Source organism: Sus scrofa, chromosome 16 (assembly GCF_000003025.6).
Source record: "Sus scrofa isolate TJ Tabasco breed Duroc chromosome 16, Sscrofa11.1, whole genome shotgun sequence".
In the NCBI taxonomy this organism is placed as follows: Eukaryota; Metazoa; Chordata; class Mammalia; order Artiodactyla; family Suidae; genus Sus; species Sus scrofa.
In genome coordinates, this window is record NC_010458.4 from 18,319,027 (window position 1) to 18,343,902 (window position 24,876).

Sequence of the window (24,876 nt, forward strand, 5' to 3'; positions counted from 1 at the left end):
TCATCCTTCAGTCCATTTAACAAATAGCATTGAACACGTCCTAGATCCTGGTGCCAGGCACTGCGGGGCCAGACCAGTGATAGGTAAATAGTTGAGGAAGGGAGAGGAGGTGCATCCACTTTTAATGAAATTATAGTATATTTGGGAATGGATTAGCAATGAGATCCTGCTGTGTAGCCCTGGGAGCCATGTCTAGTCACTTATGACAGAGCCTGATAATGCAAGAAAATAGAATGTGTACATGTATGTGTAACTGGGTCACCATGCTGTACAGTAGAAAAACAAATGTATTGGGGAAATAACAATTAAAAAATAAATAAATGTGCCAAAAAATAATTAAATTATATTATGCAATGGAAATTGCTCTATAGGTGGTTTAAAGTCCTTTTGACATTCAGAAGAAGCAGTTCATTCCACATCAGGGCAGCAGTAGCATCTAAATTAGGGCTTGAGGCCCGAGGAGAATCTGGGGAGGCAGGATAGGATGGGGATTAGGTACCCAGGTAGACTGCATGACTGCATGCATGCCCCTCCCCATGCAGTGGCCCATCTGTGCCAGTCAAGCAAAGAGGGTTTTGTTTAATATGTTCTTTTTCCAGTTAAGGAAGTGAGCCTATTCATAGGGATTTATCAAGCTTCACTGTTTTGACATTATGGTGATTTCCCCCACCCCCACAGGTACCCCCTTGAAGAGTCCTTCTCTTGCTAAAAAGGTGAGTCAAGGCATACTGCCACCTCGCTCAGTTGGCCCATGAACCAATTCCTGGAGCCCAGACGTCAGACCGCAGGGCCCAGCCCATATTTCTGTCCATGAGACATTTGGGCCACTTTACACAGGAAACAGCAACAATGTTCATTTGAGAACAAATATACAAATGTGTGTTTCTTTTATTAAATATGCATCTAGGAAGAAAAAAAAAAAGGCAGCAAAATAACTGAGCTACAGTTTGAAAAATAGCTGCTCCATAATAAACGGGACTCCCGGTCAGTTTGGGGAGGACCTGCAACTCCAAGGAGAGTGTGGACTCTCTCAGCTAAGCTGTTCCCAAACCCTGGTGGATCAGAGTCCAGGACTCAAACTCTCCCTTTTTTCTGTTTCATCAATAGGCGGAACCAGTGGCTCAGAATTCCATTCTACTTCCTATTTCTTCTCCAGGGTTTTTCCCAGGATGGTTGATGTATTGCTGCTGTGGCTTTTCTGAGCAGGGCCAAAAACTTCTGTCTTAAAAACACTGTCTGGCAGCCATTGCCTTTTTATTCATTAACTGTTTAATTTAGCCCATCCTAAAGTAAATGAAGTGGGTGTTTACCATCACAGCTGCTTCACGTGCTTATAGATTAGGACAAAGTGTTCTCAGAAAGATAGGATGCAATTAGTGTTTAAAACTGTCCGCCTCTGGGGCACCTTCCTCACCCAGCACTGCCTTCTTCCACAGGACTCCCTGACCTCTGAATCTGATCTCTCCCAGTTCTTCTCTCACGACGTCCCAGGCCCGCTCTCTGACTTCATGGTGGCCGGCTCAGAGGACGAGGATCCCCGGGAAGTGGCTGCAGCAGCTCCAAGGACAGCAGCCTGCCAGCCGGCCCATCCCGTAAGCAATGACTGTTTTCTGACTCCCCGATGTGATGGTTTACGGGTCACGGGGCTGGGATAGGAAAGGAGAACTGGATACCAGGCCTCTGGTTGCATGGAAGGCACCTTCCTACCCTGGCTGACTTCGGAGTGTGTTCTTGGAAAATGCAGCCTACTCTTGGCGACTGGCCCCCCAGGTCTGCACCCAATGGGCTCAGTACACATTCTGTACCCCAATGGCTGAAGGAGGCGAAACCACCCCCCTTGGATGCTATTTACACAGTGTAGTCTTGGAATCTCTGGCATCAGATCATGGCTGGCGCCTGACGGCCTTATGTTTTAGGGGAATCCTAGTCAAATTCCTTCCCTCACTAGAGAGCCTACCTTAATTCTTTTTAGAAGGCAGAGAGTGAAAGATTCAGAACTTATAAGAATGTTACCTAAGGGGGTTGAAAAAACCTCATTGATTATTTTTGCCGGATAATTTGAAATAATGACCTGATGTGAACCGCACTGACATCTCACCTCTGCCAGTGTGGTTTCCTTTTGCTCATTTCTAATGAATAAGAAAAACTCCCTGAATCAGGCGAGACAGACGATGACCTGTCTAGATGATTTGGAGCAGTCATATGCTTCCTCTAGTCTCTGATGGAAGCATTTCAAGGCGGAAGCACGTGTAATTTTTCACTACATTTAACAAGATGTGAAGAGTTTGCAGAGCAGCCCACGCTTCCCTTCCCAGGTTGGAGTTTATAAATTATGTGTAATCTCAGGCTTCACTGCACTGTGCTATAGGCACTCATGCGCCCATGAATCAAGCTCCCCCTTTTGCAGATGAAAGAAGGACCTCAGGTGATAAAAAGGCCCAGGTGTGCAGGACTTGCTGGTCCCTGGCATCCTCCCACACAGGAATACTTGGCAGCAGCATTTAGGTTGAACACAGTAATGGCTTAGACATCATGGATGTTGACAAGGTACACATTTCTGTTGCTAGGCAGCACACATGTTTAAGTTAAACAATCCAGAGGTTAAGATTTAAAAAACGACAAAGAGGAGTTGCTATTGTGGTTCAGTGGGTGAGGATGTGGGTTGGATCCCTGCCTCGCTCAGTGGGTCAAGGATTCAGCATTGCCTCAAGCTGCAGTGTAGGTAGCAGATGCCGCTCGGATCCAGCATGGCTGTGGCTGTGGCTGTGGCATATGTCTGCAGCTGCAGCTCCGATTTGACCCCTTGCCTGGGAACTTCCATGTGCTGTGGGTACGGCCCTAAAAAGAAAAAAAATAATAATTTTTTTTAAAAGGACAAAGAAAAAAAAAAAAAAGAGGCTGGGATTAAAGGAGAGAGGGAAGCTGGCTCTCTGTTCTGTGCAGATCCCAGGAAGCCATATCATTTAAGCCTGGTGTCCGGTGGCCAAAGGTGTGTATCTGGCATTAGTGAACATGGAATCACTCGCATGGAATGAGGGGGGTTAGATTAAAAGACCATGCCAGGTGGGAAGCTCTCTCATCTGACTCTTCTTCCCCCCACCCCGCCAGCTCACAAGGAACCAGGAAAAGCCAGAGCCAACAGCCTTGTGACTCTCGGAAGCCAGTGGGCCTCTGGGCTCTTCCACAAGCAGGTGACAATCGCCAGACAAGCCAGTCTCCCTGGGAGCCCACAGGTCCTCCGAAACCCTCTCCTCCGCCAGAGGAGGGTGGGCTGCTATGATGATGATGCCAGCGACGAGGAAGAGTTTGATGGGGAAGGGGACTGTATTTCCCTCCCAGGGACCCTCTCAGGTCCCAGCAGGCCTCTGACAGAGGACGGCTGTGTCTCGACAGCCTCTTCCAAGGGCCCAGGGATCCACCAAGAGGAACATCGCCAGAAAACACTGGTCAGCAAGGCCTCCTCAGTGCCTCTCCTTGGCAGCTCACTGGCCTTACAGGAGAGTATCCCAGGGAGCACGGGCGACGCCCTTCCCCATGTGGCCAACCTGCTGGCCCTTCAGAGGCTGCCAAGGGTAGCCCTGGCTGCTCGGGGAGAAGGGAACTCTCGGGATCTCGGAGTTCACCCAAGTTGGAGTGCAAAGCTGTGACAGGCACCCAGAGCCTGGCGAGCACGGACGGCCCCACTTCCCTGCAGCAGAAGAATGACAGCCTGGGGTCCAGGCACAAACCAGTGGCCAGGGTCAGCCCACACTGCAAGCGGCCCGAAGCTGAGGCCAGGCCCAGGAGCTCAGAAACAGCAAACCTAACCGATGGAGCCAGTGACCCATGCAGTCCCGACTCGAAAGTCCAGGCCGCTTCCGTCCAAGTGACCGTGACTGGTTATCAACCAGGTGCGACGGTGGAGAAGGTGAGTGATTTCTCTGAGTTGCTTGGGCTCTAGAGAGTGTTGTATGAGTGAGTAGAAGCATGTTGTTAAGCATAAGGAAAGAATTCTCCTGAAAGAAAGGGGGATGATTGGAGCGTCACCCTTCATAGAGTCATTCGTTTCAATGCCAGACTTGCTTGGGAGCCTATTAATGTATCACCAGGTTGGTGGCGAAAGCACCCAGGCGTTAAGTCATGGGATCATTCGGCCAAAAGAGATCATCACTCTCTTACCTGTACACAGGGCCTGTGATGACGGAAGGGTCGTGCGAGGCCAGTTAAAAAAAAAAAAAAAACCTCTGGATCTGGTCGTGGCTTCTCCACAGATGCGTTGGTGGTCACCTGGCAAGTTATTGACTCTTTCTGAACCACAGTTGTCAGGACTGTCAAATAGGATGATGCTATCTGCCCTGATCATCTCACAGAGTCGGGATGACCCTCAGATACGATGAACAGTGATCACGTCTAGCTGTCAAGGTGCTAATTGATCCTTATTCTTTCAGACTTTCTACAGGGATGATCTGTAATTATAGCTACTCATACCCTTGCTGTACACAGAAATAATAAGCCTGCATTCACAGAGAAACACATAATGCACCACATTAAATGCAGTTAATATTATTTATGTTACTACTTGGTTACCAGTATATTAGAATGGCCCGGAATTATCAAATCACACATTTTAAAAAATTTTAGTAGACCTCCACTTTAACAAGAGAAACGAACATTACAGTCTCCTCAACATAAATAATTACACTCTGAGCAGAGAATGTGAGATGACGAGTAAGGCCATGCAGGCATGCCTCGGAGATATTGCAGGTTGGATCCAGACCACCACAAAAAGCGACTCGCAACAAAGTGAGGCTCATGAATTTTTTGGTTTCCCAGCACATGTAAAGTTATCTTTACAGTATATTACAGTCTATTAATTGTGTAGTAGCATTATGTCTTGAAAAATAATGTATGTACCTTATGTGGCTCAGTGGTAACGAGCCTGACTAGTATCCTTGAGGATTCGGGTTCAATTCCTGGCCTCACTCAATGGGTTAAGAATCCAGCATTGGAGTTCCCATTGCGGCTCAGCAGAAACGAATCTGACAAGCAGCCATGACGACCCAATCACGATCCCGCTTGGTGGGTTGATGATCCAGCGTTGCCCTGAACCGTGGTATAGATCGCAGACGTGGCTCAGACCCGGTGGTGTTGTGGCTGTGGCATGGGCTGGTGGTTGCAGCTCCGATTTGACCCCTAGCCTGGGAACTTCCATATGCTGCACATGCAGCCCTAAAAAGCAAAAATAAGATAAAATAAAATGAAATAAAAACACTTTACTAGTAAAAAAATTTTAACCATCTGAGCCTTTAGTGAGATGTAATCTTTTTGCAATAGTAACATCAAAGGTCACAGATCAGGAGTTCTCTTGCAGTACAGAGGGTTAAGGATCTCGCACTGTCACTGCAGTGGCTTAAGTTGCTACTGTGGCACAGATTTGACCTCTGGCCTGGGAATATCCATATGCCACAGGTGCAGCCATTTAAAAAAAAAAAAAAAAACTATTCTGGAGTTCCCGTCATGGCTCAGTGGTTAATGAATCTGACTAGGAACTATGAGGTTGCAGGATCGATCCCTGGCCTTGCTCAGTGGGTTAAGGATCTGGTGTTGCTGTGAGCTGTGGTGTAGGTCGCAGATGTGGCTTGGATCTAGTGTTGCTGTGGCTCTGGTGTAGGCTGGTGGCTACAGCTCCAATTGAACCCTTAGGCTGGGAATCTCCATACGCCGTGGGTGCGGCCATAGAAAAGACAGAAAGACAAAAAAATAAAATAAAAAAAACAAAAAAATAACTATTCTAAACAAAAGGAGTTTTTTATTTCCCACCTCTTAAAAAATTATTACCTCCAACTAGCACGTGTTTTAAAATGTAATGTTTCACTAATGGGTAAACCCCTTCTTTTTAAAAGCATCATAGCAAGTTTTGAATAACTATATAAAGCCAAATCAGGAGTTTTATTCATAATAATTTATATCTATTAAAATAAGAGCTTTTGTAATTATGAATTAGTATTCCCAGTAAGAACTTTGAGCAGCATTTAAAACGTTTGTACCAAAGTTCAGTTTTTATCATAAAATTTTCAATTCCCAGTTTTTATTTTACTTATATATAGGAAAGAAAAAGAATGCGTTGCCATAAAGTATTTACCCTCAAATGTTAGAAGCTTAAAAAAACAAAACTTTCTCTTTTGGCATCTTCTGATGTTTTCATCGAATATGTTTAAAAACTGAGGTGAAATTTATATAATATAAAAGTAAAGATTTTAAAATGTACAGTTCAGTGGTACTTGCATTCATAGTGTTGTAGAGTCACCACTGCTATCTAGTTCCAAACTCTTCTGCTGTTTTTATTGGGTTTTTTTCTTAGGGCTGCACTCAGGGCATATGGAAGTTCCCAGACTAGGGGTCGAGTTGGAGCTACAGCCGCCGGCCTACGCCAGAGCCACAGCAACACCAGATCCAAGCCACGTCTGCGACCTACACCACAGCTCACCGCAAAGCGAGATCCTTAACCCACTGAGTGAGGCCAGGGATTGACCCGCGTCCTCATGGATCCTGGTTGGGTTTGTTGACCACTGGGCCACGAGGGGAACTCCAGTCTTCTACGGTTTTTATATTACCTTTATGCCTTACTGGTAAACAGGAAATTCACTGAGTTAAACGTTGTATAGATTTCCCTCGGCAGATAATGGACATTTTACTAAATGTTGTTTGGTTTTTTGGTAACCAGAGTAGCTAAAAGATACTCCTCTGTTTCACCTCTTTCCTCTACTGCCACCTTTGGGCCACTTTTATGACTCCTTTGCTCAGCGTGTAAATTTCAAATAAATTTGATTTACCTTTTTAGCAACTTTGTTTAAAAAATTGTTTTGACAGAAGGTATTAGATAAAAGAAGGAAGATGAAGTACTTGATACTTGATTGAAGTGCAGTTTGTTCAAAGTTAATTTTATGCATCCATATTACTCACTAACTCCCAACCTGAGGAACTGATTGTGATCTTGCATATCGTGATGCAATATTATAACAATAATGCCTTACCTCTCCATAGCCTTTTGTAAGCTACATGTTGGTTTCATAACCATTGTCTCATTTAATCATCTTTTATGTCAAACTCTGAGTTAGGGCAAATTTTATCATCCCTATCTTTTTTCTAATATTTTATGGTAGTAAAATACACATAAAATTTACCGTCTTTGGAGTTCCCATCTATGGCACAGTGGTTAACGAATCTGACTGGGAACCATGAGGTTGTAGGTTCGATCCCTGGCCTTGCTCAGTGGGTTAAGGATCCGGTGTTGCTGTGAGCTGTGGTGTAGGTCAGATGCAGCTCAGATCCCGTGTTGCTGTGGCTCTGGTGTAGGCCGGTGGCTACAGCTCCGATTAGACCCTTAGCCTGGGAACCTCCATATGCCGCGGGAGCGGCCCTAGAAAAGGCAAAAAGACAAAAAATAATAATAATAAAAAAATAAATAAAATTTACCGTCTTTACCATGAAAGTAGACAGCTCAAAGGTATTAGTACATTTATAACTTTGTGTAACCCTCACCAGCATCTATCTCCAGAACAGTTTTTATCTTGTAAAATGGAAATTCCACCCATTAAACACCCATTAAGCACTGCTAACTCTCCATTCCCGCCTCCCAGCCCCAGAAACCACCATTCTGCTTTCTGTCTCCAAAATGTTGATGACTCCGCATACTTCATATAACTGGAATCATACAATATCTGTCTTTTTGTAACTGATTTACGTCACTTAGCATAATGTCCTCAAAGCTCACCCATGTTGTAGCATGTGTCAGAATGTCCTTACTTTTTAAGACTGAAAAGCAGTCCCCTGTATGTATATTTTGCGAATCCATTCATCTCTCCAGGACTGGGTTACCTCCCCATTTTAGCTATTGTGAATAACACTGCTGTGAACATGGATGTAGGCATAGCTTTTGGAGACCCTGCATTCGGTTCTTTTGGATATATACCCAGGAGAGGGATTGCTGATTTTTTTTTTTTTTTTCTTTTTAGGGCAGCACCTGCGGCATACGGAAGATCCCAGGGTAGGGATCTAATCAGAGCTACAGCTGCCAGCCACAGCCACAGCAACGCCAGATCCCATCCTCGTCTGTGACCTACACCACAGCTCATGGCAATGCCAGATCCTTAACCCACTGAGCAAGGCCAGGGATAGAACCCAAATCCTCATGGATACCAGTTGGGTTCTTTAACCACTGAGCCATGACGGAAACGCCTGGGATTGCTGGATTATGTGGTAGTTCTGTTTTTATTTTTCTAAGGAATCTCCCTACTGTTTTCCATAGTGGCTACACCCTTTTTCATTCCCACCAACGATGCAGGAGGTTCCAATTTCATCACATCCTCACCAGCACTAGTTATTTATTTTCTTGACTATAGCTATCCTAGCTATCCTAATGGGTATAAGTAATATCTTATTGTGGGCTTTTTTTTTTTTTTTTTTGGCCACACCCACAGCATGGGAACATTCCTGGGCCAGGAATCAAACCCGTGTCACAGCTGCAGCAACCCAGATCCTTAACCTGATCCACCACAAGAAAATTTCTTCCTTGTGGTTTTGATGTGCATTTTTCTTTTTCTTTTTTTTTTTTTTTTTTTTTTTTTTTTTTTTTTTTTTTTGTCTTTCTGCCATTTCTTGGGCCGCTCCCGCGGCATATGGGGCTTCCCAGGCTAAGGGTCTAATCGGAGCTGTAGCTGCCAGCCTATGCCAGGGCCACAGCAACTCGGGATCCGAGCCGCATCTGCAACCTACACCACAGCTTAGAGCAATGCCGGATGCTTAACCCACTGAGCAAGGGCAGGGATCGAACCCGCATCCTCATGGTTCCTAGTCGGATTTGTTAACCACTGCGCCACGACGGGAACTCCCGAGATGTGCATTTTTCTAATCACTCGCATCTTAAAGCTGAGAAAACTGAGGGCTTAGGAAGAGCGACAAGATCATGAAATTTCTTGATTTCTTGATTTCAAGATCATCAAATTTTTTGATCATGAACTTAAACCCAGAATCTGGACCTTATGGCTTCTAGTCCAGGACTCTGAACTTGCCCAAATCAGCACTCCCCTGTATATGATGTCTTAGGATGCAGAAACCCTGAAAGCCATTGTCAGTGACTCCTCGTTGTCCTTGTGCCAGGAATCTCTGGGGAAGCCAACCACTGGGGACGGGCAGGTCCCCACCGACTGGGGGCCAGCTGGCTCCCTGCCCCATCCAGATGCCGGTCACCCCACAGAGAACCCACCTGAAGCTGCACCCAAGCAAGGGCAACAATCCAAAACAGGTAAGATTATTTTATCACTTATGAAGCTTCAGGATGGGAGGGGAGAAGTTATTTTAATAAAAGCATTACATGTGAAAACTTTGAGGGCGCAGGAAATCTTAGGCAGATTAATGATAGTTAAAGCTAGCTGCATTTAACAACTTTACTAGATCACTGTGCCTAAACTCATAGTTTATTTATTTATCTTTTCTAGGGCTGTACCCATGGCATATGGAGGTTCCCAGGCTAGGGGTCTAATCAGAACTGTAGCCGCCGGCCTGTACCACAGCCACAGCACCTCGGGATCCAAGCCGTGTCTGCAACCTACACCACAGATAATGGCAATGCTGGATCTTTAACCCATTGAGCAAGGCCAGGGATCGAACCCACAACCTCATGGTTCCTAGTCAGATTCGTTAATCCCTGAGCCAGGGCAGGAACTCTGTAAACTCATAGTTTAAATTCCATGTCGAGTGCATCCATCTTCAGCCAGTCCACAGTCTTTAGCCCTTCTGTGACACGTACCTTAATGAATGAGTCAGGAGATGAAACAGAAGTTTAGCCTACCCGTCCGAAACTCTGCCTCTGTAAAATCATAAACATGTCAGCAGAAACCTCCACAGAGGACAAATAAAACATTAATACATTTTAACCTCATGAAACCACAGAAGCTATTAGCCAAGGAGCCTGCTATGGTCAGCAAGACGCTCCCAGGCCTGAGTGACTGGCAGGTCGTCCCCAGCACCGGTGGTTTGGGTTATCAGCACGCCTGTAACCCACTCCAGTTAGGAAGCTGCGCCAAACCCTCAATGTCCTACAGCTACGACACCAGTTGTGAAGGCTGCATGGCCTTCTGCTCCATGAGGTGCCATAACAGAGCCAATGTGCTTCCCGTTATCAGGTGTTTGGGGTTTCCAAGTGACAGAATATTTTGAAAGGTGACATCATGGACTGCCTCATATAATTTAATCTCCTTCAGTAAAACCCCTGGACATTACATACTTTGCACAAAAGTCCAATGGCTAACAGAATGCTAAGGTTCAGCAAGTGAGTCAGCCCGAAAAACAGCTTCTCATCCCCTCCGTTTGTCTCCTTGTTGCTACTTTTCCCCATCATTGGCACCAGCAGAAGCAGCAAAGTCACGCTGAAGGGAGTTCAAAAAGGTTGAGCAGAGAAGGACAGAGGCTGTGAATGGGAATCTTGTCGTGCCCACGGGGGACCCGGGGAAGTTGTGTCTGGTCCCCACGGGTGTCTCGATGCCTTGTTGCGAGGTGCTCTCTACAGAGGCTGTGTCGTCAGAGTTTAAGTAACAGGGTGGGCTGTGGAGCCAGGACCCTGGGGTGGCCCTTGGCCACAACCTTTGTGACCCTGAATACATTGCTTGACCACTCTGTACCTCGGTTCCCCACCATTCCAGTGCAGACAGTCACGTTGTTGGGAGAAAAATTAAGTGCATGAAAAACTCTTAGCACAGTGCTAAGTCCTAGTAATTAGATCTTAATTTTTTTTATGGCCTGCCCATAGCACATGGAAATTCCCGGGCTGGGGATTGAATCCGAAACACAGCTTCGACCTGCGCCACAGCTGCGGCAGTGACGGATCCTTTAACCCACTGCACTCAGCTGGGAATTGAACCCTTGCCTCTGTAGCAACCCCAGCGAATGCAGTTGGACTCTTAAGCCACTGTGCCACGCCAGGAACTCCTAGTTCTTAATTATTGATGTAGGCACCTCAGAGGGTATGACACATGCAGTTAACACGATTTCCTTGGGAGATGTGGAGTGAATATAACTTTTGGGGGAGACATGCTTCCCATTGGGAGTGAGTCTTTCACTCCAACCTCAGACCCAGAGTTTGTAAGAAAATAGAGATCCCGTGATCTTATGCCAGTTTCCCCACCTGTTGTACGATGCCATTTGCCAGAGGTGGACAGGATAGCCCGTATGCAGGCCTTTTCAGCAGGCATCTCCAGGACAGGCGCTAGAACTCATCTCATGAGGTGACTTGACTTCCCACTCTCTCCAGGCAGGTGTCATCTTTGCCGGCACCTCATTTATATTCGTGCTCTTTCTTGCTTCTCTGCTGTGATGCCCTATCCAACCTCACTTTTCTCCTTATGCATCTGGAGTGAAACTGTCCCTCCAGAACCCCACTCAAGTCCCCACTCTTCTGTCACAGCTTCCAGACTAATCTGACCTCCTAGGTCACCCGTCCTGCATGCTAGAGCCCAGGACAGCTTACCATCCCATCTGAAGCATTCCATGTATTTTCCCAAATTAGCCTCCTCTCCTGCCCTAGGCACTAAGTCCCTAAAGTTCCCCGCTTGGACTGTTTTAGCCTTGACTCTGCCTTGGGCTCAACCCCCATGTGATCAACCAGGGACATCTGCAGAATCATCAAAGCTGAGGAGTCAAATAGAACAACGGGGCGTTCCCGTCGTGGCTCAGCGGAAAGGACTCCAACTAGGAACCATGGGGTTGCAGGTTTGATCCCTGGCCTCGCTCAGTGGTTTGAGGATTCGGCATTGCTCTGAGCTGTGGTGTAGGTCGCAGACTCGGCTTGGATCTGGCGTTGCTGTGGTTGAGGCATAGGCCAGCGGCAACAGCTCCAATTAGACCCCTAGCCTGGGAACCTCCATATGCCATGGGTGCGGCCCTAAAAAGACAAAAAAAAAAAATAGAACAACGGCCTGACTCCTGTGGCTTTTTCCATCACAGGGCGGATGGTGTAGAGAGACAAGTGGAAGGATTTCTGGTGTCCCCATCCTTAAAAATATCCAAAAAGGGCAGAAGCAAAGGTTCAGTCTGCCAGCCAGTCTGAGTTATTTTAGAGCCTCTAAAGCAGGGTGGTATTTGTTAGATGTGAACACTCTGTAATTTTAGAGACAAAAACAGAACGACAAGAAGGCCTACATTAAAGCTGTGAGATGTCTTCTGAAAAAGACCCAAAAAGATTGAAACTGTTTACAATTTTGTTTTTTTTTTTTTTTAATTGAGAGGTTTTCTATTTTCTCACCTTTCCCCTTTGTCTCCCCCACCAACCCACCTTTTGTTTTCATTTTCAACACAGGACAAGACAGCTCCCCAGGCCCTGTCCCTTCCCGGGACAGGCTCACCCTGACTCCAGCAACACCTCTGTGGACACAGGGCGAGTGAGGCATCCTGAGGGCCCTGGAGAGCCGGAGTCACCCAGGGTCCCCATGTCTGAGGACAGCACATCCCCGGGGAAGACAGCAATGGCTGGACCTGAGCTGGAGATGAGAGCAGTCTCAGAAGCCAGCTCACCGGATGCCATCAGGAAGGCAGCTGGCATAGGGATGTGGGATCCGAAGCCAAGGGGACATCTCCAGCTAGCGCCGTGCTGTCACCAGACCTCACATCCCAGGAGAAACGACAGGAGCTTCCAGGTCACCAGAGCAAGGCTCTGCAAACCACAGGCATCCTCGTCCCTGAAAAATGCCAAGAGTTGTCTCTGCAGGAGGGAACAGGCTCCGGCTGTGTAAGGGCGCCTCAGTCCCCTAGCCAGGAGGCCCGGGAGGGACGCGGCAGTGCCTTGGGAACCGGCTGCCCCCAGGGGAGCCCCATGACTGACATCGACACGCTCATCGAGGAGCTGGATGCTTCTGGAGCCAGGCTCCCAACTACCAAGAAAGGGGAGCCACTGAGCCAGGAGGGCGCTGCCCAGGGCCCCCCGCCGGCCGCTGAGAGCCAGACCCCCGACCCCACCCCGAGGCGCCCCCGTGCCGCCGGCCCGGCCCCGCCCCCGCAGTGGGCTGCCCAGCCTTCGGTTCTGGATTCCATCAATCCCGACAAACACTTTGCTGTGAATAAAAGCTTTCTGAGCAACTACTCTAGAAATCTCAGCAACCTCCACGAAGACAGTACGTCACTTTCGGGCCTGGGCGACAGCACGGAGCCGTCCCTCTCGTCCATGTACGGAGATGCTGAGGACTCATCTTCCGACCCTGAGTCACTCTCCGAAGCCCCCCGAGCTCCCGCCCGGGACAGCTGGTCCCCTCCGCGTCCCTGTCCTCGTGGGTCTTCTCACAAGGGAGACACTACAGAGTCTGAGGAGGAGCAGGTTGAAATTTGTTCCGCGAGTGGGTCCCCCAACCGGCCCTCCGCTCCGGCCCTTGCTTCTGCCCGGGTGGCCGTCGGCCCGGCCTTCGCCAAGGTCCTGCCCTTCAAGCGGGGAGCCCTGGGCCCAGCAAAGGGAGACTCCCGCCACACAGCCTCCTTGACACCTGTTGCCTCGGGCCCCACAGCCCTGGACCCTCCCCAGCCACCCCCTCCTGCGGCTGCAAGGGTGTCCCTGGACCACAGCCCCCCTTGGGCAGGGGACACGGGGAAGCCACCCGGCCTCCTCCAGGCCCCCCAGACACCCCCAGCTCTCCTAACATGGTGAATGGTTTGGAGCACGACTGGCTGGAGGAGCAGACCCCACCTAAGGAACAAGAAACAAACGTGCAACCACTGAACGTGGGTCCTCCTTCAGCGCAGATGTCCCTGAGGTCGGCCTGCCGGACCTGGGGAACCTGCACATCTCCGAAAGTCAGGACCCAGATGACTCGCTACAGAAGCCGAAAATGATCTCCAGGCGGCCCATCGTGGCCTGGTTTAAAGAGATAAATAAAAACAACCAAGGGACACATCCGCAGGGCAAAGCCGAAACAGAACGATCCACGATGCTGGCCAGAAGTCCAGACCCCAAAAGTCAGGCGCTGGGCTCAAGCCACAGAAAGGGGGTTGCTGTGCCGGATAGTTCTCCTCTCCTGAAGCTGAATCTTGAGAATAAAGACCCGCCCAAAAAAAGTTCCATGGACACCCTTTTGAGTAACTGTCAGAAAACCAAAGCTGGTCCTAAGCTGAAGAGACTGAGCATCAAAAGCAAAAGCAAAGTCAGTTCCGAGCCCCCACCTCTCACACGGGGAAGGCGGGGAGCACTGAGCCCAGGAAAGCCCTTGTTTCCCCCCAAGCCACCCACAAAATGCTTCCTAAGGTGGTGGCACACCGGTTCCACACAGCTGACCATGAGGAACAGGATCAAAACACCGCAGCAGCCCCCCAATCTCCCCAGAGTGTGCTGGAGGGCAAGCCTCCTCTGGGGGCCCCAGGCTCCCTGAAGCCCTCGGCCTCGGATACCAGCATCAGGACGTTCACGTCACCCTTGTCCTCCCCCAGGACTCTTCCTGAGCAAGGTGCCTGCGGTAGGCTCCACCCAGCTGTGCACTCAGAACCCAACCGAGGTTGCCCAGCAGCACCCAGGTCTCCGAAGTGTGGACCAGAAAGCAAGGCTCCCCTGCAGCCCCAGGGCCTGCGAGTCCCTTGGCACCAAGGAGTGGGTCCTCGGGGGCCAGCAAGTGGGAAGCCACCCCTCCCAGGCAGGGCCAGCGGCCCCAATCCAGCCACTTGGACTCAGCAGCAGAAGCCACCCAGGCTGGGGTGACTGGTGACAAAAGAAGCAAAGTGGCTGCTGGTGAGCCTCTAGAAAGAACTAACCAGCTGAAAATCATTGAGATCTCTTCTGAAAGGATGCCAAAGAACACATGTGGTGACAAGACAGCTGAGAGTGACAGACAGGGAGAGTTCTTGGCCCAGAGCAACTGTCAGGAGAAGAGTGAAGTCAGGCTCTGTCACCAGTCAGTGGAATCCTCCCCAAATCATCCATCCTCACTGACGCCTCGGACCTCCCAGGGAGAGCTGGAAACGCAGAGATCTTTCACCATGGCGAAACTGACTTCCTCCTCCTCCTCCCCGCAGCTGCCAGCTGGAAAGGCAGATCCCTGCCAGGGAAAGTCAGGCCAGATGTCAGACGCCCTTGGGACGTCCAGGAGCAGTGCACCAGCGGGCTCGGCACTGGATGACCATCCCTACTTCACGCCACGGCCAGCGACCAGGACCTACTCCATGCCAGCCCAGTTCTCCAGCCATTTCAGCCGAGAGGGGCACATCCTGCACAGCCCAGGGCGCACCCCCCGGGACAGCCAGAGCCCTGCCGCTAGCGGGGGCCACCTGGAGGCCAAGGCATCCAGAGGTGCTGTGCTGGGCCTGGTTAATGGACAGGGGATGTATAGCGTAAAGCCCCTGCTGGAGACGTCGAGGAACCTTCCAACCACAGACGAAGGGGATGTCCTTTCAGTGCCGGAAACGAGCTGCCTGCTCACAGACAAAATCAAAGTCACCAGAAGACACTACTACGCAGAGCAGAACTGGCCCCATGAATCTACCTCATATTTCTCTGTGAAGCAGAGGATCAAGTCTTTTGAGAACCTGGCCAATTCTGACCGGCCTGTGGCCAAGTCCGGGGCCTCCCCTTTTCTGTCGGTCAGCTCCAAGCCTCCCGTTGGGAGACGGTCATCCGGCAGCGTGGCTTCCGGGAGCCTCGGCCACGCCAGTGACCCAGTATCGAGGTCACTGAGACGCAGCTTGAGTTCCTGCAGCGAAAGCCAAGGTGAAGCCAGCGCCGTCGTCCCCCCGATGGCCAAGTCCCCGTCGAGCATGATGCTGACCATCTCCCGGCAGAGCCTGGTGGAGGCCGGTAACAAGGGCTCTGACTCGGACCCAAAGAGATGGCTGGGTCCTTCGGGAATCCCCACCCCAGCGGTGACCCCGGCGTCTCCCGCCAAGAGGAATAAGTCCTCCGTGCGTCACACCCAGGCCTCGCCTCTGTCCCGCTCGAAGCTGCAGGAGCTGAGAGCCCTGAGCATGCCTGACCTTGACAAGCTCTGCAGCGAGGACTTCTCAGCTGGGCCGACTGCTGTGCTCTTCAAAACCGAGCTGCAAATCGTCCCCCAGAGGTCACTTGGCTCCCCTCCTGGAGGCCTCAGGGGGTCCACCGCCTTTTCCTGCCCCGTGAAGGGCGCGGACAGGGCCAGCCCTAAAGCCACTGAGCCCAGGGCACCCAGTTCAGCCCCCAATATGAGTGAGATAACCCAGGATCTGCCTTCCGGAAAAAGCTGGTCAGTTAAGTAAGTGTCTGCCCCTCCTCTTTTATTTCTATAAACTTTTTTATGGACTAGTTTTAGATTTATAGAAAGTTGCAAAGGGAGTACAGACTTCCATGTATCCTTCGCCCAGCTCCTTCTAATGTTAACCTCTTACGTGGAGTTCCCATTGTGGCTTAACAGGTTAAGAACCCAACATAATGTCTGTAAGGATGTGGGTTCAATCCCTGGCCTCACTCAGTGGGTTAAGGATCCGGCGTTGCTGCGAGCTGCGGTGTAGGTCACAAATACAGCTCAGATCTGGCATGGTTGTGGCTGTGGCATAGGTCAGCAGCTGCAGCTCTGATTCAACCCCCAGCCTGGGAATGTCCACATGCCGCCGGTACAGTAGTGAAAAAAGAAAAAAAAAAATCTTACATAACCCACGGTCCGTTTGTCAAAAGTAGGAAGTTACGTTGGAAGAACACAAGTAGCTAAACAAAAGACTTGATTCAGATTTCTCTGAATAAATTTCACTGACGTCCTCCTTTTTTTATTCTAGCCTCTAATTTTGTTCTTAATATCATTACAGGAAAAATAAAGAGCCTGCAAGGAAAAGTGTTTGCCAAAATGTTGCTCTAAAGAGAGGCTTCTGTAGGGCAGGGCACTTAGGCAGAAGCGCTGTGAGAAAAATGGCAGGACAGGGGAAGCTCGGGGCCTTTGAAGGTGACTGAAATCTTAACAGGAAATTTCTAGGTTGTTTTAAAATATTTCACTCGAGCCTATAGAATATTTAATATGTCTGAGATTTTCTGTTAAACTCCAGAACATCCCCTAACATCTTGGAGGGATCCCAGAATCCATAGGAATTCCACTGCTGTCGGTAGTGAATGAAATTCCTGTTCAGCATGTGGGATTCTTCAAGCAGTTTGGAATGGGAATTGCGAGCAAAAGAGCTTGAAAATCAGAAAATACCTGCAATAATGTAGAAAGGAGATAGTTTTAAATGCATCCTAATAAAATGGAGAAATTGCTTTTTTCTTTAATATTCTTCAAATGCATTTATGTTATTTAGTTTGCATCAACTTCTGGTCTCGGCGGGGAACCAGCAAAGACTGCAGTCTGTTTTGACATCCGTGGGGTCAAAATCTACTGTCCTAACTCTCATTCAGGAAGCGAAAGCACAATCAGAGGTGAGTGAAATTCAGAAAACACAGGAAGATGGGACAGCCGCTACCTTAGTGCTCAGGTGAGCCCTTCAAGTGGCCAGTTCTGCAACTCAGTCTGACTTCTGTCTCACTTGCTTCAGAGGTTTGCTTGTCTTGAATTTTTAGTGTTAGATTGCTACTACCACTGATGTTTTAATTCCCTGGTAGAAACTGGTTACCATCCTGCCCACTTACCCCCCACACCTAGAATTTGTCTGCAGTGAATCCTTCAAACAGGGCTAGGCATCTGGTGGGGAACAGGCACAAGTACCTTTGTCCACCTAAGTGGACATAAACCATCTGTCAAGGGAGCCACCTGCTGGGCAAGTAAGAGTTAACAGCTGTGTAGCCCTACCTTGGCCCCAAGTATAAGAGCTTCAAAGAAGCTGAGTAGTCATTACAAGTCTTTCAATAAGTTGGCTGTGGCAATAAACAATAACAAAAGAAACCATGAGTTCATATCTAGAATGCTTCTCTGAAGCACTTTCTTTTTTTTTTTTTTAGGGCCACACCCGTGGCCTGTGGAAGTTCCCAAGCTAGGGGTCGAATCAGAGCTACAGCTGCCGGCCTGCACCACAGCCACAGCAACATGGGATCCAAGCCACGTCTTCGACCTATACCATAGTTCACGGCAACGCCGGATCCTTAACCCACTGAGCAAGGCCAGGGATCGAACCTGCAACCTCGTGGTTCCTAGTCAGATTCATTAACACCTGAGCCATGAAGGGAATTCTGAAGCGCTTTCATTTCTCAGAATGCCCCACAGAGATCTGAACCCTAACAAATGAATATTTTCTGTTTAGAGAAAAAAGCAAATAAGAATAATTTTTCTTGAGTGGCGCACTGTATCTGGCCACTGATATCACCCACAAACTTGTTCCAACAATTCTGTTACCCAGAAGAGCCATGACGTTGGCATCTAAGGAGTGAGCTGGCATGGAGAGGAGACAGGACACTAATTCCTTTCATCTTCCACTCCCTTCGGATTCTCAGCCCCGCTTTGGATCTGTGCGATGAGGAAACACCTTGAGACATGTGGCGTCTTTTCCTTTCAGTGAAAGGGGCTGGTCCATCCTCTCCCTTCCTCCTTCAACTCATGGCAAAGCATGAGAGTGTTACTCTGGATTTTGAGTCACGGTGGCCCAGTGGGTTCACACTCTGCCAGGCCCTCTTTGCTCCAGACATTTTACAGTCTGAGCTATACGGAGAAAACCAAAGCGTCTCAACCAACCTCACAGATGAGAGGCACATCATCAGGGAGCACAAACGAAGTAGAGACTTTTTGTTTGGAGAAGGTGGGTGCTGAGCACCACGGTGGGCTGTGCTCTGAGCCTCCCGCATCCCCTGCTCTGGCTCCATATTCACCACCAGCAGGTACCGTGGCTTTGTGTTGAAGATTATTCCTACTTTCATCAGAATGCAGCTTTCTTTTCCCTTTTTCTCTTACTGTCTTCAGATAGGAGCAGTGAGGAGAGATGTCCTTTCTCTGCCACCTTCAGACCAGAAGTTTCCAGCCTTGCTTTTTTCCCATGAGTGTGGTCTGTAGGTGTCAAAAAGGGAGCTGCATGCGATGACTCCATGTGGCCTCTGGAGGGCGCTGCAAGAGATTAGCGAGAGTCAGGAAACAAGCCCTGGTTTTGTGACTTCCACACGGGCAATTCCTGGAAAGCTCTTGAGGTGATCTATCTGGCTTCTCAGGGAGGCAGGTCTTGGCCTGACAGCTTCTGGCACACCTGTATCCTCAAACACAAGTGGAAAAAGAAAGAATTTGAAAAAGTTAAAATTTTTGGCGAGACGTCCTGGAGTGCAAGTGTCACATTTTCAAATATTCTGTCTCTTTGCTCCAATGAGGCATGTAAATATCTGAGAAGTATTTCAATTTCTGCATCAGACTTCCTGAAACTGCACAGAGATCATTTCCCAGACCACATGTTCCTGTTTTTTGTGAGAATGCCTAGTCATCATTGTTCTCTCCAGCAGTGTCTGCACATACATGTGCTTTGACCTGCCCATAAAGCCAAAAGCCCAGCCCCCAGCCCCCAAATTTCTGCAGGATATTGTAGTGTCAGCATATAGAGCTTTGGTTTGAATGAACTTGTTAAAAAGGTGTAAAGTGTTTGGGATGATTCTTTATGACTTAACTAAGAAGATTAAAAGCACTGTTTCTTTTAAATATTGAGTTCTTTCCCCAGCACAACACAGAGATGGTTTTTTTCTTCCAACATCTTCACTTTCTCTGTCAAAGCAATCCTGGAAGATTATTATTAGATTCTTTTTCTATCGCTGTGTTTGAGAACATCTCCAATTTGAATTATAAATCACTTCATGAGAAACCTGGCAACACAGATCTTTAAAATGATGCTGAATCATATCTACTGCGTGGGTTGAGGTCAAAATTCAAAATAATTAACCCAGCTAATTTTTTTCACTTTAAAATCTTTATTCCTGGAGTTCCTGTCATGGCGCAGTGCTTAACGAATCTGACTAGGAACCATGAGGTTGCAGGTTTGATCCCTGGCCTGCTCAGTGGGTTAAGGATCCAGCATTGCCATGAGCTGTGGTGCAGGTCACAGATGTGGCTTGGATACCCATTGCTGTGGCTCTGGCACGGGCCAGCATCTACAGCTCCGATTAGACCCCTAGCCTGGGAACCTCCATATGCCACAGGAAGTGGCTCAAGGAAAGGCAAAAAGACAAAAAAGAAAAAAAAGTCTTTATTCCAAAGGTATCTTTCAATTGATGCATGAAACACAAGACAGTCTTTTGTTACCTAATACTAGGAACCTACTAAGACTGTTTTAGTCTCAATATGAGTTAACAAATAGTTTTAATTTCCTTTTATTTTTCAACGCAGTTTGTGTTTTATGACTGCCAGCTTCAATGGCACCTGAAACCCAAAGAACTGAACATGGTGGGAGGGGACATAGAACTTACAGCCTCAATGTGCTCTTATTCTGTCTCTGGGCACCTCTGCTTCTCTCAGCTGCTGAGAACACAGGCTCTGCTCAATTATAGACTTAGAAAATTGTAAAAATCTCCTTCATGATTGAAATATGTGCTATGGAAGTTCCTGTTGTGGCTCAGCAGTGAGGAACCAGCTAGTATCCCTGAGGACACAGATTTGATCCCTGCCTCGCTCAGTGGGTTAAGGATCCGGCATTGTTGTGAGCTGTGGTGTAGGTCGCTATGATCAGATCTGGGGGGACACAGGCTGGTGCCAAGAATGGTTTCTAAAGTGTCCCTGTCCCTGCCACCATCCTGGTTCATCTTATCTTCCTCGTGGTTCTGGAGCTACAGGATGGACCCTCAAAACTCCACATAAGCACCACCCAGGAGGGATGCAGGATGTCTGACACAGGCACCCTGGTTCCAGCATGGTGTGGAAGCTCCTGCAGGACCGTTGGGGTTAGTGGTGACAAGCTCTGCGGTTCTACAGGAGGACTTCCTTACTCTGGCACAAAGAATATGCTTGTTTCTGTTTCTTTCCACTAGAATAAAGAAGATGTTTGCTTCATAGTCTTGAATAAAAAAGAAGGCTCAGGTCTGGGATTCAGTGTGGCAGGAGGGACAGACGTGGAGCCAAAAGCAGTTGTGGTGAGTGACAGCATCGAGATGCCATTGAGAGTCCCTCCTGAAGCAGCCTCAGGATTTGATCAGGACAGAATTCATGGCAGTGGGTCCAAAGAATGCTGGTGTTTGTTTCCTGCTCCCATACAAAAATCGGAACATGGCAAAGTAATACTTAACTTTCATTGACAGATACACACTTTTTTTTGGGGGGGGGGGTCTTTTTAGGACTGCACCTGCGGCATATGGAGGTTTCCAGGCCAGGGGTCAAATCAGAGCTGTAGCTGCCAGCCATAGCCACAGCAACGCGGGATCTGAGCCACGTCTGCAACCTAAACCACAGCTCATGGCAATACCAGATCCTTAACCCAGTGAGGCCAGAGGTTGAACCCACGTCCTCATGGATACTAGTCAGGTTCATTAACCATTGAGCCACGACAGGGAACTCCTACACTTTTAACACATGGCTGGCTGGCTGATGTACAAGCTGAGTGACCTCCTAGATGCCAATATATCTAAACGCGATTGTCTATATCCTTGTATCCACTTAAATATTTTATTGGTTTAAGCACTAGAAGAACATTAGAACAAATTGACCAAAACTTGCATTTGCTTATAAATCACTTCTTGCTCAAGATCAACAACTTAAAATTTTATACCACCCGGAGGGCTTTGAGATCATTAGGGAGAGGCCACCTTCCTTGGACGAGAACAGGTCCTGTTCATCTTCTACTCTTACTGCCCCATGGAGTGCCAGGCACACTTTAGACACTAGCAAGGATAGAGTGAAAATGTACTGAGGTGCTGGTACTGACGTCTTTAATGCCATTCCTCGCACCAAGTGTTTTTAACAAACCAAGTGTTTGTATGATTTGGAAAACTTGCCATTAGAAAATTTCTTTACTACAGATTTGCCCTTTTGCTTTGATTAGAGGTTGCAAATGAACTTGGCTTTTGTCCTCTCCTTGTACCAGGTCCACAGGGTGTTTTCTCAGGGGGCAGCTTCTCAGGAAGGGACCGTGAGCCGAGGGGATTTCCTTCTATCAGTCAATGGCACCTCATTGGCAGGCTTAGCCCACGGGGATGTCTTGAAGGTTCTGCACCAGGCTCAGCTGCACAAGGATGTCCTCATGGTCATCAAGAAAGGGAGTGATCAGCCCAGGCCCTCCACCAGGCAGGAGCCTCCCACAGCCAACGGCAAGGGCTTGATGTCCGGAAAGAGCAGCCCCCTGGAGGCTGGAATGGGTAAGACAGCAGTTCAGCTGCCTACAGGGGATGAACAGCTGGCAAGAGTTGATTCTGGCTGAACACAAAGACAATCACTACCATTATCTGGGTTGGAGAAATGAAATGTAGTGAGGTCGCGTGTTTATGGATGCTTCTTATAAAAGCAGTGTTACAAATAAGTTTCAAAAAAAGAAAAACAAAACCCTAGCTAAAACCACACTGGTGAAGGGGTTTTTTTGGTCCTTTTTTTTTTTTAATGGCTGCTCTCGTGGCATATGGAAGTTCCTAGGCTAAGTCTTGAATCGGAGCTGCAGCTGCCGGCCTACGCCACAGCCACAGCAACGTGGGACTGAGCCGCGTCTGTGACCTACGCCACAGCTCATGGCAACGCCAGATCCTTAACCCACTGGGTGGGGCAGGGATCAAACATGTGTCCTCATGGATTCTAGTCAGGTTCATTACCACTAAGCCACAATGGGAACTCCCTGAAGATTTTAAATGACTGTTTTATAGCTTCTCTAAATGTCCTAAGAGGGAATCCTTTTCACATTTACAGCCCTCTTTGGAACTTAAATGGCTGGTGAGTAAAACAAACTCTTGTGATAGAGGAAATCATTGTTGAGAGAGAAATTCCAGAACTGAGATTTGGGACACATCAGGGTTTGTAGTCTTTTCTGTTTTAGAAGAACACAAGGAAATGAGGGGGCAAGGTGTTTAAAAACAAAAGCTATAGCCCTGGAGTTCCCATCGCGGCTCAGTGGTTAACGAATCTGACTAGGAACCATAAGGTTGCGGGTTCAATCCCTGGCCTTGCTCAGTGGGTTAAGGATCCAGCGTTACCATGAGCTGTGGTGTAGGTTGCAGACGAGGCTCGGATCCCGCGTTGCTGTTGCTGTGGCTCTGGTGTAGGCCGGCGGCTACAGCTCCGATTAGACACCTAGCCTGGGAACCTCCATATGCCGGGGACGCGGCCCTAGAAAAGGCAAAAAGAAAAAAAAGCAAAAGCTATAGCCCTAATCACAAAGAACCTATAAGAGGTTCAGAAACAGATTTTCTGTGTGCCCTCCCTTCTGTCACACCAAGGCCCACATAGGGAGCCATCTGAGTACTTAACGCAAATCTAAGTACCACTTTTATTTCGGAAACCTAGGCTGATGACGCTCTCAGGTAAATACTGCAGACCTCTGTGGTGTCCTCGACCTAGGGTTCAGGAGCAAGGCTGCTTTAGGCCAGAGGGCAAAAGAGGCTACAGCAGCTCAGGTCAGGGTGCTGCCTCCTGGGAGGGCCTTTTGTTTCTTCTCAGCATCTCTCCCCAGTGAAATTGGCCGATTTCCTCTCTGCTCAATCGGCCTTCATGGCAGCCTGAGCTATTTGTAATGACTTTGCTGAAAATGGCACTGATTCCATTGAGCAAATGAGAAACTCTTCTTGTCCAGATGCCTCCACGGTGTTGGGGGTGTTCTTATTCCTCTCTCTGCTCTGTTGTCTTGCTCTTATTCTTCTAGAAAGTGGAAGCCCTTCCTGCTACAGGGAAACACCTCATCCCCTTTGCTTCTGCAACGTCTCAACTGTTTGGTATATTTCCATGGGATCCTGGAAACTTAATCTTTCAAAGGAAACCACTGGGCACTTAGTCCTAACAGCTTTCAGAGTTTTTAGGACTCATGACACATCTGGAAGGATATCCCCAAATTTGTAATTATTAAGTATTCCTGTGACACCTTCAAGGCATCTAGCCTTGAACCTGCCGCTACAGTAATCAAACTGCAAGAAATAAGTTCAGGGCTTAAACTTACTTCTTCATGTTCCTATTCCTTAAAATACCCCTGCCCCAGGGTTTTACCAGGTCCTATGCAATTATTCCTTAACTGAGAGCATCGCGCTTGGGGCTTGATGCAGGAGGCTGGATGTTAGAGGCACCAGGGAAGCTTTTTAAACTCCTGATGCCCAGGAAATGACCCTGCTCAATAAGTCAAACTCTGAAGGGTGGGGATGGAGCGGGGGCGAGCACCAATATCTTTTTAAGGTCCCCAGGTGATTTCAGTGTGTAGCCAGCACTGAGGACCACTGTAATGGGTCTGTTTTCCTGTTTAACAGCGAGTAAAATCAGCTGTTGAAAAATGGTGCTGCTCCCACTGTTAGTAAGTTTCTCTCAGACCATGTATGGCCCTTATGTTCAAAGGCGATGATGCTAGGTTGGCACTTTAATCTATTTGTGGTCCTTGCCCTGCCTCCCAAGCAATTAAGTGCCCCTTTCCACTTAATTCAGACATCCTCACTGATACAGCATGAAAGTAAGAGAAACAAAAAGCAAGTTTACAATCCCAACCCCCATGATAGGTCCCAGTCTGGCCTCTCCAAACTAACACACAAAGTAGGCACACTCTCGTTGCTATGGAGCAGGCATCACCATGGAAACGCTCTTCCCACAGTGGAGCGAGAGTTGGCAAGGAAGGCAGCTAGTGTGTGATGCAGACAGACAAGAAGAGGCAGGGGTACCCTCAGAGGGACAGGCATGGGGGAAGGGGAGGGAAGTTCCACGTCTCACGTGAAGCTTGGCATTTGGGTGTTGCAGGCTGTCGGCACCAGACTGTGACGCTCTGCTGCCATCGGCAGCCGAGGTTGGCAGGAAATCAAATTTGATTCCCCAAGCGAGACACACACCAGTTGTGTGGTCTTGACAGGAGCAG

At 48.4% G+C, this 24,876-nt stretch overlaps 1 protein-coding gene across 1 annotated transcript in view; it reads left to right on the forward strand.

The window, feature by feature from the left end:
• The window catches only part of PDZD2 (PDZ domain containing 2), a 415,428-nt gene that overhangs the window by 378,914 nt on the left and 11,638 nt on the right, over positions 1 to 24,876 (forward strand). Inside the window, 16 exon segments of the mRNA XM_021077090.1 lie at positions 679 to 713; positions 1,437 to 1,533; positions 1,536 to 1,592; positions 3,109 to 3,546; positions 3,549 to 3,907; positions 9,139 to 9,283; positions 11,186 to 11,261; positions 12,332 to 12,570; positions 12,573 to 13,561; positions 13,564 to 13,726; positions 13,729 to 14,169; positions 14,172 to 14,558; positions 14,561 to 16,229; positions 17,260 to 17,377; positions 20,885 to 20,986; positions 21,934 to 22,204. Of these exon segments, the coding sequence (XP_020932749.1) occupies positions 679 to 713; positions 1,437 to 1,533; positions 1,536 to 1,592; positions 3,109 to 3,546; positions 3,549 to 3,907; positions 9,139 to 9,283; positions 11,186 to 11,261; positions 12,332 to 12,570; positions 12,573 to 13,561; positions 13,564 to 13,726; positions 13,729 to 14,169; positions 14,172 to 14,558; positions 14,561 to 16,229; positions 17,260 to 17,377; positions 20,885 to 20,986; positions 21,934 to 22,204 (5,586 nt within the window).